Genomic DNA, 20,553 nt, shown 5'->3' with positions numbered 1-20,553 from the left:
TATTAATTTCTAACGGAAACTCGCTACATTTCACGATCGGAATTTTACAGAGTTCCCTGTTACATGCAGAATTAACGAAGTCCCGGCACACGGGACTCTCCGCACAGCTGTTATACGCGGCGCGCCCGTGTTCAGCTGTTTGCTCACCACCAAAATCGATTCGATAGTTCCCTGGCGTTCTCCGCGAAACCGACACACGTATGTATACATACGTAACATACAACATACATACATACATCATACATATACGTATCTAGTTCGACCTATCGCATCGCGCGCGGCCAAGAGAGCGGCCAACTTGTTTTCGTCGACGAGGCGCATCGGCGGCGCGACGCGCGGCGCGGGGATGGATGGATCCGCGCGACGACGGGCAGGGGAGGAGGGATGCACAACGCTTGGCCCTGTTTACTCCCTTCCCCACTCGACATACGTTCTCTCCCTACCCTTCTCGGCTCGCTCGCTCACATTGCCCTCACCACCGCACCGCGGCGACTGAGGTCTCCCTCACCTCGGTGGAGGAACAACGTGAACTGCTGATGCCAGCGCGGAACCTCCTCCAGTCGCCATCGGCGTTCCTGATATATACCGAGTGGGCTCCGATCGCGTCGCTTTCCCTCATCACCTCCCGGAGCCCTTTTGTTCATCAATGGCGAGCTCGCGTTCACGTTTACGCACGCATCACGCTCCTCACCCGCGATCATCGCCACGCACCACGATCGCCACGCACGCGCGGGGATATCGCGAGCGCGAGACACGCAACCACCGCGGTGAGAAGGAGCTGCTCTGCTGCCCGCCGCACCGCGGCTCGCACGCCCGCGAGCGCATCGTCAAGGTCACGGGAACGAGTCGAAAGAACGCCACCGAGTAGATTCGCGGGGGAAAGTCGAGCCCGCACTTCGTCGTGGTGGAAGTACTCTTCGCAGAGAGTACAAGAGAGAGGGAAGGAGGAGGGAGAGACGTCGTGGGATCGACAGGGTCTCTCGGTAAAATAGAGCTCTCGCGAGGAAAGAGACCGTTCCGAGGAGCAATGCCATGTTACTCTCCGGCGAGAATGCTCTAAGACTCTAAGAGTTTGATTCAACAAGAAGCGAATCCTGCGAGGAGGTCCTTTTAAAGAAGGAGGAATCCTCGGTTGAAATAAGGAGAGACACACCGGAAAGGCGCGGAGGGACTGATACTGATGCCGAAGAGTCCGGATACTTTCTTCTAAATTCCCTTGTAAGAGGCGATAGTTCTTGAAGAGAATGCCCCCCTGGTGTGTCCTCTTTCTCTGCAGAAAAGATAATACTGAAAAAGTCAGCGAGCCATCCGGTGAAAGATCCAGTAGCTTCTTGAACTAAAGGAGATCTGCCCATAAGATTTCCATTTCCATGTTCTAAAAGATTTATTCTCAAGATTTGACGTGATCCTTCTTCGAGAAATCGGTCTTTGGAAAAAAGAAACTCTTTCGAAAAGACAATTTTAAAAATGTATTAACGCTAAAAAAATCGACAGTTTCTCTCGTCACAATTCAAACAAAATTCTAAAATGAATAAATAATCGAATATATGCAAAATTTGTTGAAGAAATCGTTTTAAGAATTTGGAAATTTTGTTTCTAAAACTAGTGATTCTCCCGAGAAATAATAAAAAAAAAAACAGGAAGCGCAATATCGGAGCAGATTCCTGAAGAATCGTAATTTAGCGACAACAAAAATTGTACAGTGTGGGCAGAAGTCTCGAATCCGAGATTAGGGCTCGACGACCGGGTTCAGGATGCGCCAGTTCCAGAAGGATACATAAGAGAAACGGAACCGACACGGGCGGCCGCGGGTCCCACCCCAAGGTCGGCGGCGAAATCGCGATTCGCGGTGCGAACACGCGCGCGTTGCGTGGCGGGCAAAGTTCAGCCAGCCCAGTGAGCGGCAATTGAGCCGTTAATTATGCCTTGACGAGCCGTAACTGCACGGTGCAAAGTCGCACGAAACTTAACCGTGGGAGAAGAAGGGAGGGCGGGGGAGGGGGCGAGGAGGGAACGAGTAAATAAATAACGCGATCTCGAGATAAAGGGAAATGTGCCAGCGGTGTGCGTCGGCGAAGGAAACCCGCGCGCCGGTCGATTCGCGCGAAAGGGAATCCTCTTGGCAGACGTCTTAGGTAAGACAAATCGCCGAAGTCGCGCGCGAGAAGAATAAGCTCCCGAGGAGAGTGGCGAGGAGCGGAGAGGCCGCGGTCGCTCGGATGGACTTTGTACCCAGCTGTAAATGACTCATCGGTGCGGTTGAAGGAAAAAGGAGCGCGCGCGCTCGAAAGAGAGAGAGAGAGAGAGAGAGAGAGAGAGATAGAGATAGAAAAAGGTACGTGTGACGAAGACGAGGCGCGAGGGAATGCGTTCGCGAAGGAGACGCAGGTGGGCGACCAGGTATCTCCATCCGAGCGCAATTTCGCAGCACGTATTTTACACTTACTTACGCGGAGGAAAAAAAAATGTGCAACTGTGCGTGACATGAAAATGTATTAAAATTTACCATCACGCGCGCCTGCACGCCGGCTCGAGATACGTATTGCTTTAAATGCCGATGCGAACGTTTATATAAACACTGTATTTTTTTTTCCGAAGTTTTTCAATCAAACATGAATCAAATATCAAACCAATTCACGATGACGCGTATGGATTTTATTAAAATTTGATTGGTATTTGAATTACAATTGTAGCGGAGTTTTTCAAAAATATATATCGTATACAACACACGTGGCGATATGCAAAATATTCACAGATACATATTTCAAGTTACAAACATGATACGAGAAAATGTCATTTTTGATTGTAAGTTTTGTTTATTTTTCCGTAAAAATCTTGCAAAATTGTAGATTTTAATAGAATTATAATTATTGCATACAAAATATTTCAATCGATTTTTTTATTTCCGACTTCGTTTCAATTACGAATTAAGTTTTCAATTGCGATTTTAATTGAGACAGGCTTGGTCCTCAAAAAAATTATCAGCAAGATTTCTTTCCGACAGACTTTTTAATGACGTTGCTTGTAAAAAAAAAATAAAAATAAAACGTGAAAAGGAATATTTTTAAAAGGAGTGACGACGAGCGTATCTCATCTCCAGCTTTATATCATTAATGCGGAATTGAGCTGACGAAAAAGTTTCAAGCTCTCTTCAACCCACGCACTTCACGGGAAGCCACAATTGAGCAAAAAAAAATGGAGCTATACTAATTCCCGCTCTGCGCTCTTCGCTTCTGCGAAATGGAACAAACTTTCGTTTGTGATCTCTCTCTCTCTCTCTCTCTTCTCTTCCGCTTCCCTCTTTCTCTCTTGTCTTTTAGGAAGAGATTACTTCTTTCTCTCTTTTTGTAACTGTCTCTTTTTGCTGACAAGTGTCTTATGAAAAGACCTGGAAAACCCCGCCCGAAGCACAACATGTTTGTCGCGCAACAAGGCCACCATAACGAATCATCACTCCGGCGAGTTTCATTACGACGAACTTCGAGTGGACTTAAGCGAGATGTTTTGGTCCAGCGAACGCCAAGTTAAATAGGTATCTAAGGAGTAAGGACACAAATACATCTCCGGATCGCGTAGTGATCGACAAGGAAGATAAACAAAATCATTGAGGCTTTCCGTATGAAAAATAAAAAAATAGCAAGTAATCCGAAATTGAGGAAAAGGAGATAAAAATGACGGAAAAATGTATATTTGCAACAGAAAATTGTACATTTCCTGGAAACTTTATTTTTCGATTATTTTATACGTTAATGCAGATGATTGACGTTTAATTCGTCTAATATATACAGAAAAATTTGATTTAGACAAACAATTAAATTTTTAATTAAAAGAGTCACATTTTATTTTACTTTAGTTTAACTGTCACGTGAACGTGAAGATCCTAAAAACTTAAATTATTCGATTTTATTAGATTTTTTTAATGCGAAGATTAATGCAAAGAAAAAGCCTTACCGGTCGACGAAGTTGCATAATTTCCCGTCACGTGTATTATGACATATATCGCGACGAGATTTACACGCGCATATATCTCAGATAAAAATCTCTTTCCGATATATCGATCAATTTTATGTAGGCCACGTGCAGTTCTCGAGAGTTAATTAGTCAGCTTCCTGTCCTACGACGAGTCTCATTAAATGTGTTTTAAATCGCCGTGCAAAGAACGCTAATTATGAGGAAGGGACCTCATCGGTCCTTATCGCGGGAATGGGACGACGATAAAAATTCATTGAGAAGAGAGGAGATGATGAGGGTGGGAGGGAGGGGGGGAACAGAAGCGCGATGCATCCGAAGGAGCCGACAAAAGATAAACTCCTTCCGTTTCGCGTTTCCCCCCTCCCCCAGCCTCGCCACGTCTCGGGATCAAAGGGCGCGTGCTGCGCGCGAAGGCGTCGTCGGTCGTCGCTTCGTTTACGCGCTGTGTGTGCCGATGGACAATAAAGCCGACGAAATAGCGTCGCACTCGCTCAGTCGACGGTAACAACGACGTCGCGACGTCGCCGGTGTCAAAGTACAGTTCGGTCCGTAGCGAGGGAGGAGGCAGTGGAGGAGGAGGAGGAGGAGGTGGAGGAGGAGGTGGAGGCGGAGAGGCCGAGAGAGCGCGCGGCGACGACGAGCGATGACGATGACGCGAGCGGCAGAGCGTTCCCGGCGGTGACGGCGTGCGCGCGTGTTGTGCTTCCCCCTCGCGCAAGACGTGATCCAATTCCACGATTCTCCGGAATCGAGGGAGATCGAGGAGGGCCCGGCGAAGGGACGTATATTCGTGGTGTTTGACGAATATAAAACGAGACTGTCTTCGTGGAGAGGTTTTTCTGAAAAAACGGGGAGTGTGGAGTTTGACAAGTTTTTTATTCCTTAGACGGGAGAAAAAAAAATTTCGGGTGTTCGAGAGGCTACGATGAGAAGAGATCTGGGACTTCTCTTTGACTCGAGGATACGCGAGGACTCTGTTTCATAAAGTGGAGGTTTTTCATATCGCGAAAAAGAGACACAGAAAGGGGAAATTGCAGAATTTCTTTTTTAGACGCGAGATAAGCGAAGAATAATTCGAGGATTCTTTCCACGTGCATATAAAAGGAAGTTTCCTACGACAAAGGGGGCTCCGTTTCCGAATTGATTTTTTCCACTTTGAAGAGGAGGAACTTTGCGATTCAAGCTTCCTGCAATATCGCTCCTTGTGAAAGAGACGTATTAGATTTCATATCGCGCTCAACGCGAGAGAAGCATCTGAAGACTGAAAGTCTTCCACGTTGAAGACAGAGAGAAAGAGAAGAATCTCCCCCAATTTCCCGCCCGCTGCGCCAAGAAAATTACACATTTCAGATATTGGATTGGCCTAGCCGAGACGTGTCGGTGTGACGGGACTTTGAATTTCATCATCTCCGTGATTGCGGAGGAGGAGGAGGAAAAGGAGGGAAAACCCCCTAGACAATCTTCGGCCGCAGCGCGAATCGCCTGAATTGCAAATTACCTGTGGCTTCCAGTTGCATTTTTCATCTCATTGCGATCTTTTTCACGAGCGAGTTCTCGAGACGGATTCCGTTTGCGAACTTTTCCCTCCCGCGAGAGGAAGCTCGATCGTTTCTCCTTTTTCTTTCGTGAATGAACCACGCGGCAGCCTCGTGCGAGTAAAAAGAGAGAGAGAGAAAGAGAGACAGAGAGAGAAAGAGGTAGGGAGGGGTTGAGAGGAGAGGGAGAAAGTGGGAGAGTTCTCAAGAGATTTAACGCGAATCCCTCGGACCTTTGGTAGGATCTAGTGGAAGCGGCACAAGTGCGAGAGAATCGTACTGTTGCAACGTGCGGCAGGGGATCGTGTGATGGTGGTGGTGGTGGCGGCGCGCAGCAGCAGCTGACGGACGGCCGGGACACACGAGATAATAGATATTTAGTCGGATCTCGGTGGTAGACACACAGACTTCACTTCACGATGATTCGAATATTCACCGATACCTTCAGGAACCTGATCAGTGAGTGTCACACGACTTTTTACGCGCTATTTCGTTATTAACGACCGAGATATTATACTTATTGTTAGTACTGTAATCCGGACGTGACCGGAGAAAACCGTAGAAAACGCAAGAAACGCGGATTGACGTCGTTAGAAATCAGTTTTCTTCCTCTGTACAAACATTGGGGAAATTGTAACACAATTCGTGTCTCGGAACTTTGCTATTCTAACTCACCGAAATTATGCGTCTTCTCGAATGTTGGAATCGTAACTTTCTGAGTGTACACCGAGCGTCTCTGTCACAAAGTTCTCTCTGAATGCTCGATCGAATTAATGCATCATTAATTACTTTTGCAAATCAACGGAAAATAATTACTTCAATAATTAATTGATTGAATTATTCAGTTTAATTGAATTGCTATTGTCCGAGTGAGTTATGATAAGCAATATCGGCAATAATTCTTTCCCAGGTAATAAAAGATTCTTATTTAAATAATTAATGGACGTCGATTTTCAATAAGGAGAGCAGATTGAAAGAGTAGACTGATTAACGAACGGCACTGAATGAAATTTGATATTCGTATTTCATATCAAATATTTCGAAATATTTTACTGAATTGTTGCGATATTCTGAACGCGGCATTCTACTTTATCGCTATAAAATTACGAATTTTGTTACTTCTTGCCGCATTTTGCGTTTTATTTGATCATCGCACGAAATTCATATCATATATTTTATCATGATCGTTATATCTAACTTGAGCCCTTGCGTCAGAGGATAATAACGACCGTTCCCGATATGAAATCGTTCGTCCCGATAGCAGATCGAGCGCGTGACAGGATGCAAATTCCCGTTGATTGGGATAAAATCGATTAGAGAGAGACAGAAAGAGAGAGAAAGAGAGAGAGCAAAAGAGAGCGTCGTTTTCCTGCTGGGAAAAAAAATTGCACAAAGGAAATTAGTCCGTTTGCGCGACAGTGGCGGAATTAAATTTCGCCGTCGCGAAGACGGTGACGTTTGTTCGTTTGTTTGCCCGTGGCTGACACTAAATTATATGTTGATTCAGCGGGAGGTGCGCTCCACCGCGAAGCATCCGACCGCGCATCGCGAGGAACCGGGCTTACCGCACAAAAAAAGTTCCCGGAACTCGGGATTATATTTTCGAGATTTAGAACTGACTTTATATACAGTCGCGATTTAAATCAACTCTGATATCTAATAAATCACATTTGAGCAGTTTTGTCTGGAGACTCCGCTCGTGACCAACCTAAATAAATGAGACGACCTAATAATAAAGTTTGATAAATTAAATTTGTACAAGAATATCTGACGTAACTCCAGCTTTCTTTTCGTCAAGGAACATCGGGTTTCGCGCGGTGTCTGAGAATTTTATATACATTATGTTATTAACTTACTATGTTATGTCGCTGCGTTGATAGAGGAGAAGTACAAATAAAAAATTAGCAATTTTTGGATTGCGATTTTCTTTCATCACCTCAAAAATAATAATTGTGTAACCTTTCTATCAACGTAAAGATATACCATTATAATTTTCAAAAATGGATGCACTTTTAAATCATACTACTATAAATAATTGTTTCTCCTGACTGGACAATTTTCTGCGATAACCTCGCACGTAGCCGGCCTTGTGCGCCACTCTTTCTGCACGTGGTGTACGTGACTGACGTAACGTACAAAACGCAGCATCTCGTATGCGCCCTTCCTTTTCATTAGGCCAACACTCTTGTGTCCAATGTAATCCAATAACGCGGCCCGACATATTACGACTGCGCTATAATTTGGTCGCACTGTGCAATTATACAAAAATACTACAAATTGCCCGTCTCTCCGCATCGGATTTGTCATTTGTTCCAAATTGCCGCTCTTCCGTAAGGAAAGATATTACTCGTCGCCTATGTACACATGAATTATCTTAATCATTTGTACTGCTTTTCTTTATTTCAACATTGACAATGATAGTCATTATTTTTAATATAACTTCTTCTCAAGACTTATTCAAAGACTGTTTCCAATCGGCAATGAACACGTTCATAAGTTTCATATTAATATTATTATTAATATATTTATTATTACAACATTTTATTGCACGTTTTATACACGATTTGCTTTACACGTGTGCTATTTGAAAAAAATCTATTATAAAATCTATTATAGTCCGAATCAGCGGAACAGATTTCTACGTATTCAAAAGTTTGCCGCTCTAAAATTGATTCTTTCCAAGGAAGGATGACGCAATTCCGAACGGCGTTCGCATTGAAATTACGCGGCTTGTCCAATTACACCAATGCACTTGGACTTTGTACCGTCACGGAATTGTTGTAACAAACACATGTACAATCGCGCACGAATTTATGCTGATTTCAAAAGAACGCAAAATGACAAATATTCTAGTTCAAACAGTTTCAAATTCATGTTTTCTGCATATTTGGCACGGAATGATCGACGGCCTGAAAAATTTGCATGAATTCGTGTATCACGTATCATTAGTTTGAAACTTCTGTTTTTTTTTCCTCCTAATTTTGGTCACGCGTTCTTAAAATTTTAACGCACATACTTTAAATAAATTTGTATTGTTAAGTACATTCGTGCGTCTTTTAAATTATTTATTCGCATTTAATTACTTTAAAGTACGCATTAATATTCACAGATTGCACCAACAGTTGAAAGCAATTTTAGATATAGAAAATTCGTTTGGACGCACTAATGCGCGCATTAGGGCACGCAGTAAACTGATCTAATCGGAGAGCACATAAAAATGAAATGCAAATACTTCAAACTATAAAATACATATTTTTCTGAAAGCAGCGTAATAAAGTATATTGAGGATTTCGCGGTCTAATCCATTTTTATGTTTATGTTGAGCACACACATTTACGTCGTGCAATTTGTATACGACTGCTCTAATGTGCACCAGTGCGCACTAATGCATTCAATCGAATTCGCTGAGAGAATCCTCCTCCTGCATTTTGTCGATATCTGTAAATAAATTCGTGGGTGATTGTACTCCGCGTTTGTCGCAATAATGGACGCCGTGACGGTCCAAAGTCCATAGTGCTTCGGTATAATTGGACAGGCTGACAATGAGTAATACCTTCCATCTTCTCTCGAATATCTGCAAACATGCAGCGCTGAAGAGAGAGATGGTCTCTTTGCCTTCCGATAAGATAATTTATATACAACTAATAATAACTAATTTATTTGTACTATCGATAAAATGACGTCTACCGGTAGACGTCAGATTTATCGAATGTCCATGTCACGCATGTATAAATGAGAGAAATACATTCGTGGGTTACTGAACTCGTGTGAGATGTGTATTGCCCAGTATAGAGAGACAGACAGAGAGTTTAATTCGCGCGTGCGGCGAATTCGCGCTAAAAATTTCAGACGCGTAGATTCTCCGTGATCGTTCCGCGAAACAATTCCGGGATCGCATTACGGGCAAAGTCCCTGAGTGGTCCCTCTCACCCTCCCCCCTCTCACTCCCCCTTGTTTTGCCGGCTATTCGGGGATTAAACTGCATTATGGGGGATAGCCGACAATTGGCGACGATTGGACGGCAAGGCAAGGATAGTCCGGCACAGACGGCGTTTCAATGCGTTTCAAGCTGCGACACGCGGTGTTCGTTTCGATTTTTCCCGTGATTGGGGAGACAGTGTTTGTGATACTTTCGATAAGAAAAAAAAGGAAACATTATTTTGAAATTAACCCTCTCTCTCCACTGTTTCGATGAGAAATGAATTATTATTTGCATCTCCATTCGTAAATCCATAAAATTTGGGAGACTGAAATTCATTTTGAAAAATATATAAATCTAAAAATGTGATACATTCGTGTCTCTCTATCTCTCTCTCTCTTTCTCTCTGTCTGTATAAATATGTATACGAATTTATTTGAAAGATAGGATTTATTTTTTAAAAACGTGAAAGTCCACAGAGAAAATAATATTCTGTTTTACGCGTTTACATTTTTATTGAAAGAATTTATAAAACTTGAACATCCGTCGTAGTTCACTTCGGAGAAGGAAATATTTGCACAGTCAATTCATTTAAGGACATACATAGCGTCCATATGAATTTATTTAAAAGACAGAATTTATTTAAAAAACGGTCAAACAAATAATAATACCCGTTTCACAGGAATTACAATTTTATTGAAAGAATATATAAAAATTGACGGCCGCGAGTCCGATCGTAGTTTACACCGGAGGAGAAAACTATTAATGTATTTGCTATGTATTACGCGGCCAATTCATTTAAAGAGTACGTAGCGTCCGTTCGCATCTCGGTATTCTCTCAGTAATCATCTTAATTTACCGCAATTTATCAGTTCTCATTCAGTGTCCGCTATTACTCATCCGGGCTATTCCGCGCGCTTCATCTCGTGAGAGAAAAAGAGAGGAGCGAGAGACGTCGCCGCGAAACATAATAAGCTGTTTTGGCCATTGGTTATTGCGACGAGCCACATTTGCTCTATTCACTTCATTCCATTTAATGATCCAGCGCGATAAGTTCCATTATCGTTCACGACGTGCTTATCGGAAAGCGATCTGCTCGCATTAATAGAAATACGCTCGTACTAGTAGCGTGACTGACGCGTGCTCCGCAAGAAAACTGAGAGTGAGGGGAGGTGGGAAAAGAGAGAAAAAAATAACGAATGCACGGAGTATCACGACCGGGGTCGCCGATACACCCCGGTGACCCGTGGCGGAATCAGCGAGTCCCATCGAAATCTTCCCATATTGAGCCGCGATAACGGCATCGTACGATGACTCCCACCCTTTACTCACGAGCGGCTTTCGCTGAGCGAAGCGCATCTCTCGGTTTATTATTGACATACATGGCCTCGCTCCGACTCTTTTCTTCCGTTTTTTTTTCCTCTTTTTCCTCTCGTCTCCGCCGATCATACGACGGAAATTACTCGAGATCATACGACTGTCGCGTGCGCGCTCGCATGTTCACGTGCTGAGCTCGATGAATGAAAGAATAAACATGCCGAGAGGCAGCGATTACGTTAATTACTCTGAGAATAATCCACTTGACCTAAGTTACTTTCCATCTTCGGCGGAAAAGTGGAAAGAAAAACATGAGATTTATGTTGCGATATCTCGTTACATAGATACGTCGTAAGTGAATATTTCCGAATATACGGTTGAATATACATATTAAATATAATAAATTATTCACAATATATATGTATATATATAGTGAAAAATTAAATTTGTATAATATACATATATACAAATTCTTGTGCTGCAGACGTAAGTAAAATTTCAAAAAATTAAAAGAGAATATTTACATATAATGCAACATATATTTAAACATATGTTGCATTATGTAAATAAACTCTTTCAATCTGTAAATAACTCTTTTAATTTTTTGAAATATCTATTTACATCTGCAGTACATACAAGATTAATGTAAAGTTTCAAAGATACACATTTGAACTTATGACACACTCTACGTTTCGAAGACGACGCGAGCGTTTTAAAATATTCGCGTTAACTGGATTTTAGATGTACGTCTTCAAAATTAAAGACTTTAAAAATTGTTTTGGTTTTTAATAGAAAAGTCTATTTGTCTTTATCACGCGTGACATCGATAACTAGTGATTGAATAATTTGTTTCGTTGAAAGTTCCAACTCTCTCCTTTTTGTTACGTTAAATAAATTTTAAATTGCTGTAAATTAATTAAAAGTCGCAGTCACCGAGGCAATGAAGTATGTCCGTTGCCAACTTAATTTAGGCAGTTCTTAACTTTCAGATTAGGTATGTTAAAAATTGAAACAAAGGCAATTTGAATCGGATATGACCCCATTCCATTACATAATATATGCTTTTTCTAATACCTTTATTCACGTGCTTACGCAACGGGTTTCGTGCGATTTAACAGTTTTAATAATGTAAAAAGCAGCTAATTTATTTGCTCCATAAACACAATTTATCGAGAAAATCTTGATAAAGTTAGAGTTAATATAAGAGGAACACGAACAATTTTAATACACGACGGTTCTTGCAAGTTTTACACGAGTACCTAATCATATTTTTTTACTTTGATCGAAATTATCTTAACAAGTAAAGTAGATCATAAGATCATTCAGATTTCGACATCGAATATTCAATGTCATATATTCATTTATAATTCTCTACCTAATAAAAAATAATTATATAATAGAAATAAAAGAATATGTTATTCAAGGTGTAAAAGCTCTAAAGTAGACACACGTATATTATGTAAAGAGATATTTTAGGTTTTTACATTTTTCTAAATTCGGTTATGAATATTTTACAAAAAAAAAAAAAGAATAGAAATACGATGCAATTTTCGCAATTCGGCAATGCGATCATCGTTTATATCATCTTCCAGTTTAGAAAAAGGTAAGTGACGGATAATCCTGCAGTGCAATATGTAAATTTTACGGTCGCGATCGATAGTTTCGATAACTTTGGAGATAATGTATGCATGGTGTAATCCGGATTTTGCAGGACAACAAACTCCGGTGTCGATATCTCGAAACAATAGCCGATAAAAAAAGAATACAATCGGGCGAGTAACCGAAAAACTTCGGTAAATCTCCCCCCTCCCCTCCGTGTGTATCGATCTTGACGATTCTCCCTCCGCGGTCAAGGGGAGGAATAAGCGATTGGCCTGCGTAGGAGTGCTTTATTAACGGATCGATATAGGGGTCGCGGTTTCTGCGGGGAAGTTGTACGCTGTCACCCACGAATCACGTTCAAGCATCTTGATCTCTCGCATTCCACTGTTTGCGGCAGCAATTGCTGTATCAGCATACGTTGCCTCTATCCGAGAAACATCTAACTTCATTCTGTTTTCCTCATTAAACGTGTATTCATGTATTTCACAAAGAAGAGACACGAAAAGAAATTACTCTGTAACTTTTTTTCTTTTTTATTCGAATAAATTATTCTGTCATGGCGCACTTTAAATACTGACGCAATTATATTTTTTAAAACAGACATATTTAAGAAACATATATATTTAAGGTACATGAACAATTTTTGAATTTTTAACGCATTGTTGCATATGTTTGTTACGAACGATGTATTATAGAAACGGACTGATACACATATGTGACACGTGATATCGAAAGCGTTGATCTTTTTATCTTATTGAAATGTATTAAAACGCTCCAACATACGCATTCTATTCGTTTATCTCAATTACAAAATGATATCGATGAGATATACATATAGGCAATCGAAATATAAAGATCGAATAAATTTTGATGGATTTTTCATCAAAATTTAATCCTTATAAATCTTCAATTTCTTTTTTAATAAATTCGAAAAAATATTCTTGTATTGAAAATATTCTTGCTTGTTTTAAATAGCTGGAAATATATTTATATAATACAATTATAAATAATGTATTATATCATTTATGGAAATATATTTATATAATACATTATAAATAATGTATTATATTATTTTAATGCAAAAGACTTGCTCGATTCTAATTCTAAGAATAATATTAAATAAAATAATCAAGAAATGCAACTTTAAAAATAAAAGATAAAGTTACATCTGTGTCTCATTAGATCCCCTTAAGAAAATACACACTCGATGCATGCTCTAAATCTTCTTGTATCTCTTCTCGGTATACATACAATGTTCCGTACCGCGTACTTTATCTGACACACACACACACACACACAAAAGGCTTCAAGCAATCCGCCAAACCTAATATTATTATTAAAACGGAAGCCTCCCGACGGCCTCCCTGACTTCTCCGGCGAATTAAATGGGTTCGCGGGATTCGAGATAGTAATTCCGTAGGAATCCGCGGATTAGCGTGTCGGTTAACTCTCGTGTACTCGCGGGTATACCTACATACCGTTACGGTATCACCCCGATTCCGGAGCGCCGCTTTTTCCGCCGATCTCTCGAGGGACGCGCTCTCGCAAGAGGAGCCGACCGACCCACATCCGGAGCGACCGTCCATAAAACACGTTTACGACAACACGCGCATCGTTCGTCGTTATCCCCGGGAGAGCCGCAAAAAAAAAAAACACCCCCGGCGGAACGCTCCCCACCCTCCCCCTAACATTAACACGTCGCGTTACCGTTATCGCGAAACATATTCCGTGAATTATCCTTCCTCGTTCCCTCGGCAAATTACGAAATTGCAAGCGAAATTCTTCTCGCCGCGCGCGCCGCTGGAGTTAAAGAGAAAAATACGCGCGCGCGTTCCTTTGGCAAATAGCGGAATCGTGAACAAAGCGCGCATGCACAAGCCAGGCACCGATAAGAGTAATCTTAAATGCGTTACGCACAACATATGGGCGATAAGGCGGGCGTATAGCTATAGTGAAAAGTATATAAAAAAAGCTTTTATCTTTCGTTGCAGCACTTAACTTACGGCTCGTTGCCTAAGGAGTATCAATTTTCGACAGCTAACGAAAACAATTTCGTCAGGTACACGAGAATAACAACTTATTTTTGTCGCGGATTTTTGTTATCGCCTGAGAATCACGAATTTCGTATCAACTCCAAAAATGGTTAGTAATTTACAGCTGTCAAATTAATGAATATAGTATGACTTTAAACTAACAACTTGCGAGGGAAACGATTGGAGCAGAAAATCTAATTCCGTTTGTTAGAAACAAATATTTAATTTTCAGTCAAAGACGCTCGTTTTTGCGCTCCATTAATTCGCGTGAAAAAATATAGCTTGCAATTTTATCCTATTTTCTTCCCTCGTCTCTGTTGCAAAATTTATGGAGCGTATTCACTCTCCTTTCACCCAAACAACTTCCAACTCCCGCGCCAAAACTTTTCCGACGCGAGTTTGGACCGAGCTGCTAATGCAGAACTGACGATTCTGACCGAATCATGCTAATATTTACCGAGGCGCGATTGCGTTTACCAGAAGACGTTCCCCGGGAAGCCCTGTGCTCTCTTACTTCTCCCTCTGGAAACTAATTTTCACTCGGCGAAGAAACGACGCTTTCTTCGGTAGCCGCGCTACTCCGCGAGCAAACTCTCTGTGATGACTATAAATACTGCCATTTACACAGAGTGTCCCGGAATCACCGGACGATGGAAAAACGGCATCTCGATTGATTCGAGAATAATTTTTCAGTAACAAGCGCGTCGCGAAAGAGAGAAAGAGAGATATTTATCATTTATTGGAATTTCCATACTTTCGAATATTGTGCATAATTAAATTTTGAGAAACGCAATTTTGTCTATTAAAATAAAATCTATTTCGCATTAATTGAAAAGTTTCGTCTTCTGTCATGAAACTTGTTGCCTTGCGCAACGCTAACGTTACCTATTTTCAATATTAATTGCACGAAAATTAGCTTACCTTGATATATGTATTTTTTCAATTCGGTGTAACGGTCTAACACGAGAAAGATACACAAGTTGTTTCACAACACCCTGTACATTTCACACGGAGTGTTGTTGATTGAGGCGCAAACGAACGCTGAATTACGGAATAATTATAACACGACCGGTGTGCCTCGAAAAGAGAAGATAAGTTTCCGAAGGAAACACAAAATATTCGTAAAAGATAATATTAGCGAATAACAGAGCAATTAGGACCGTTGGCAGCATAACATTTATAATATAATGTAGATTTGATTAATATCGATTGGCTAACGTGCTTTGTCATCGTATTAGATTTAGTTACAACAATATAATCGAGATAATAAATCTATCTAATATTAGAATATAAATGTGTCATATTCGTTATCAATCAAATGTTTTCGAATTAAAATTAAAAATTTTTCAATTTATCATCAAAATGTCTTTGATACATGAATGATTCACAATCAATATGAGTAAAAACGTAAAGACTTTTTTCACTCGTTTTTGCATTCGTTATTATCTCTATTGTAAATGTTAAAACACAGTCTTAAACGCGAAGCAAGGAAGAAATTACGTGTAGAATAAAATTTCAGATTCTGAAATTAAAAATTTTGATCTATATGAAATTTTACAAGCATTGTAGTAAAACGACATAGATTAATTTATGTTACAAGATATTCTCTTTTCATCCTTGGAGGTTCCACCCTTTGTATTAATTATGACAGACAATTTTTGCAGACTTTAACTTACAATTAGTCTCGATTTGAAACTTTAATTTAACCTTGATTTAAAATATGAAATTGTGTAATATATTTTTAATTTACATTAACAATTTAAAATCCTAACATAACGAAAGTTCAAGTTTTATTATAATAAAATTTGTACTAAAAGTTTTTATCATTTCAGTCTTGGAGCTTGTATTAATTATAACAGAAAATTTTTAGCTGCCACTATTAACTTTAATTCAATTTTTTTTAAATAGAAAGTTATAATATAGTTTTAATTTAGGTTAATAACTTAAAATTCCATAACGTAACGAAAGTTCAAGTTTTACCACAATAAAGTTTGCGCTAAAATTTTTTATGTAGAAATTTTATTAAACGAAACTCCAAGATACTATACTCTTTTTCTAAACGATGAAACTTTCGGCGAGTCTTATTTTGTCTGGACTTTAACGATATCGATTTGCTACATCACCGGAACTTTAATTCTGTTCACAGCCACGTCAGCGGTGATCGTGAAATCGGAGAACGAGCACCATCATATAGCGAGTCTCTCCGGGGATAACATTCTAGGGTCGGGGGTGAGAATAGGACGCGGCGAGGACGCAGTCGCGAGTGGTAGCATCAGCCCCGTTATGGATTCGGCGCAATCGGCCATGATGAAGCAAGCGGACTACGTCGTAGGTCAGTGAACTGAATTCGCAATTTTTTTTCGCCTACGAAAACAACAATTTCTCCGATTCGACAGTAAAACAATCCGATAGCGATTGAATAATCGGATAATCACAGATTGTTATCGCATTACTTGTGTTATCTGTGTTATCAAAGCGACACGAGTGTTTCGTAAATTTGTGACCTGCACGAGACTTAGATTGTTCGCACGTGAAATGGAGGCCTCATCGGTTTTATCCTCATAATTTTTGGTGATGTAATTGCGAGGAAACTGATCACGTAAAAAATACAATTTAATAATTCAATTTAATAAATGTAATTCGTTCAAAGAACAATGACGCGAAGAGATATTAAAATCCAAACTTGAATATATAATATAATAAAATACGTGACATATTTATGAGAAATAAAAATTTTTTGAGTTAGAAATAATATAATAAAAGGTCATTTTAAATAGAAATTCTGTCCACATATTTTGACTTGATAATTTCACAGTAATAATTAATTTTCATTTTCACTGAAAGTTATATTTTATAAACAATTAACGTTCACAAATTGTACAATAAAAATTTTTAATGAAACATTAAATATGCTTTACATACGAAAAAAATTTTGAAGAAAATCTTCCTTTTTGCATTTTATTGAAGCAATATTAAATTCAAAAGATTCTGGATTAAAATTTTTATTTATAATTTTGATCTTAGTCAAACATATTTTACTATATGTCAACCATTAAGAAAATTTAAAACATATACATATAAAATATCTTTTTTCAAATAAATATGATACATAATTAGTTTTACCATTTTTTCATTCAGAAATCAGACTTAAATTATAGATGGAGAAGATAAAATATATGTTTGCATTTAATCATTCTTTTCATGTTTCTTTTCCTGAAGTGTTTAAGGAAAATAATTCTTAACGATGAGAGTGCATCATCCAAAAATAATTCATAATTAATTAATGTGAAAATTGAGCAAAGGTAAAAGTTTATTATGAATGTGACATTTACGTAATTTTGCATGAAAATCGATCTTTTTTGTACATTTTTGCATCAGTTATTTGCACATTAATATTAAATTGCCTTTCAAATATTAAATAGTTAATTTATATTAACAGCTGCATCATCCAAAAATAATTCAATTGATTAATGTGAAAATTGAGCAAAGGTAAAAGTTTATTATAAATGTGACATTTACGTAATTTTGCATGAAAATCGATCTTCTTTTTTGTACATTTTTGCATCAATTATTTACACATTAATATTAAATTGCCTTTTAAATATTACATAGTTAATTTATATTAACTGATGTAGAATTGTTTGAAAATCGGATTTATGGAGTAATTTAAATTATCAAATATATATTATAACATCTACATGTATATTATATAAAAATATGCTCTATCGAATATTCCAGCATATACATAATCAAAATAAGTATATTACAAACAATAAAATATAATTTCTTAAACACAGTATGTTTCAAAACCAAAAATATTAACTATGTATCGGCAAATATATTTTTTCTTCTCACAAGAATTTAATTCGAAATTTCTGAAAAATGTATATTCGACATTGAATATGTTAAATTGTATTTTTTTTTTTTTGCAACAAGTACTGATTCACGATCGGAATCGCTTAACATATCGTTTGACTGATTGTAAGACGTAAATGCTGACCGGTAACGACCACGTGATAAAAATATCGAATTATAAACGAACAGACAGGAAGGCTTGTGTAGAAAGAAACCTCAGTCACTCGCCGTAGCGTCCAAAGTTCAGTATGCCACGGTTGATGACGCTCAGCGAAAGAGATGACGTGAGATCATAAGGCGGATGATGGGGGTCTGCCGCACGATTAGTATAAATTTTGCTGTCAGTATGAATTTTTCATGCTCTCGCGATATGTGTTTTTACTGTCATGTTAGTATAATTTTGTTATTATATTGCCAATTAAATATTAGAGATTATTTTTAATATAAGATTTATTATTTCAAAACGGTTAGATAATTTAATGCAATTTACACATGTGTGTGACTGACATTTATATTAAAACATTATTTTAATATGTTACAAATTAAATATTATGGCAAAATCAATTTTTTCTTGAATAAAATTTTCCCTTTAGAATTTTTTGAAATGATATTTCTATCGATGTTACAATCAATTAATTAATCCATACGTATATTCAAATATTAAAAATTAATTCAGATATGTTATGACAAAATCTTTTTTTTTTAATAAAATTTTTTTTACAATTTTTTAAAATAATATTTTTACAACAATATAATCGAGATAATAAATCTATCTAATATTAGAATATAAATGTATCATATTCGTTACCTATCAAATGTTTTCGAAATAAAATTAAAAAATTTTCAATTTATCATCAAAATGTCTTTCATATATGAATGATTCACAATCAATATGAGTGATTTATTTTTACTTTATCATCAGTATATAAATATATATTGAAAAACAACCAATAAATATTAACTTTTTATACTGGTTTACTCGTGCGATCATTAGACAATCAATAATTTTATTAGTGCATAGTACACTGGCAGAGCAATTCGTGATGTGAGAGGTTCTGAACGCGCGCGATCAAAGTGTATCACTAAATCGAATCAACACGATGACACAGCACGTTAGCCAATCGATATTAATCAAATCTGCATTACATTACAGATGTTGTGCTGCCAACGGTCCTAATTGCTCTGCTATTCGTCGGCAATGCGATCATCGTTTATATCATCTTCCAGTTTAGAAAGAGGTAAGTGAACTCATTCATCGTATTTCATTGAAGTATTTGCTAAATATAGAAAATAGGAAGCGCGGATATGAATTCTTTGACACAAACTAAACTCGAATCATTTTACACGAAATGTTTGATCGATCAGTGATATAATTAAATGTGACAAAATTTTTATTCGTTAAGTTATTCCCGTTATTTGAATATTTTATTTTTAAATATGATAAAAATTGTAGAAAAGAATTCAGATATCAAATTCAGTTTATAAAATATTAAATAACAACAGGAAATTTTACTATCGCATTTGTTGTTAAAACCTGAATTTGTATATACCTACTAAAAATTATTTCGATCCTTTGTTTTTAATCTCTTTCATTCTTTGTGTGATTATTTTTACATGTATATTCAATATAGTATTTTATATTTAATAACCTTCACCAATTTTCATTATCTCAAGAGAATAAAATAAAAAATAATTTCAACTTCACCGGTACGATGCGCAGCAACGGTGTTGTAATAATCTGTAAAATAGAATGCGTTTAAATTGCAACAGTGCTTCAAAATAATTAATATTTAAAGAATAATTATAACACGCTTCCAACATTTTATTTTCGATTTCTGCAAGCAGATATTATTTAGCAAAATAATATGTAATTTTCCCATAAATATAAAAATGTTTTTGTATAAATTAAAAAAAAACGATCATTTAATTTGTGATGTAAATAATCTGAATAATTATAAATCTCAAAAATGTTGAAAGTGCAAATATTGAATTCTTATTTATTATTTTATTTTTATTTTATTAAATAATCTCTTAAATTGTATTCTCTAAATTGTATTTTTAATATCTCAACCTATAGAATATTTTATATGTATTATATGATAAACTGACGCTTTATCTCAGGTCTTTCCAAATCTCGGTGCGCCAGCTGAAACGCTACCACCTCTCCCTTTTCTCGATCGAGCGAGACAGAAAGTAAATAAACAAGGATAGGCGCTAGAGTTTTTGCTTGAGCTCGTAGTTCTAGCGTCTCCTTGTTTGTCCAGTTTGTTTACTCTCTGTATCGCTCGCTCGAGACGATGGAGAGCCGGGAGAGGAGGAG

At 37.9% G+C, this 20,553-nt stretch overlaps 1 protein-coding gene across 4 annotated transcripts in view; it reads left to right on the top strand.

The window, feature by feature from the left end:
* The window catches only part of LOC105454436, a 44,603-nt gene that overhangs the window by 18,165 nt on the left and 5,885 nt on the right, over positions 1-20,553 (top strand). For 3 of the 4 annotated variants that reach the window (XM_011697043.1, XM_011697044.1, XM_011697042.1), the window contains 2 exons: positions 16,525-16,710; positions 19,387-19,471. In XM_011697043.1, coding sequence (XP_011695345.1) covers positions 16,525-16,710; positions 19,387-19,471 — 271 coding nt within the window. Of the gene's footprint in view, positions 1-5,749; positions 5,925-16,524; positions 16,711-19,386; positions 19,472-20,553 lie in introns of those variants that run through there. The other variant, XM_011697045.1, reaches the window with a different exon arrangement.

The sequence above is a fragment of the Wasmannia auropunctata genome, unplaced genomic scaffold, assembly GCF_000956235.1.
Source record: "Wasmannia auropunctata unplaced genomic scaffold, wasmannia.A_1.0 LD335985.1, whole genome shotgun sequence".
Lineage (NCBI taxonomy): Eukaryota > Metazoa > Arthropoda > Insecta > Hymenoptera > Formicidae > Wasmannia > Wasmannia auropunctata.
The sequence above is the reverse complement of the archived record's forward strand: the minus strand, read 5'-3'. Positions and strand labels throughout refer to the sequence as shown.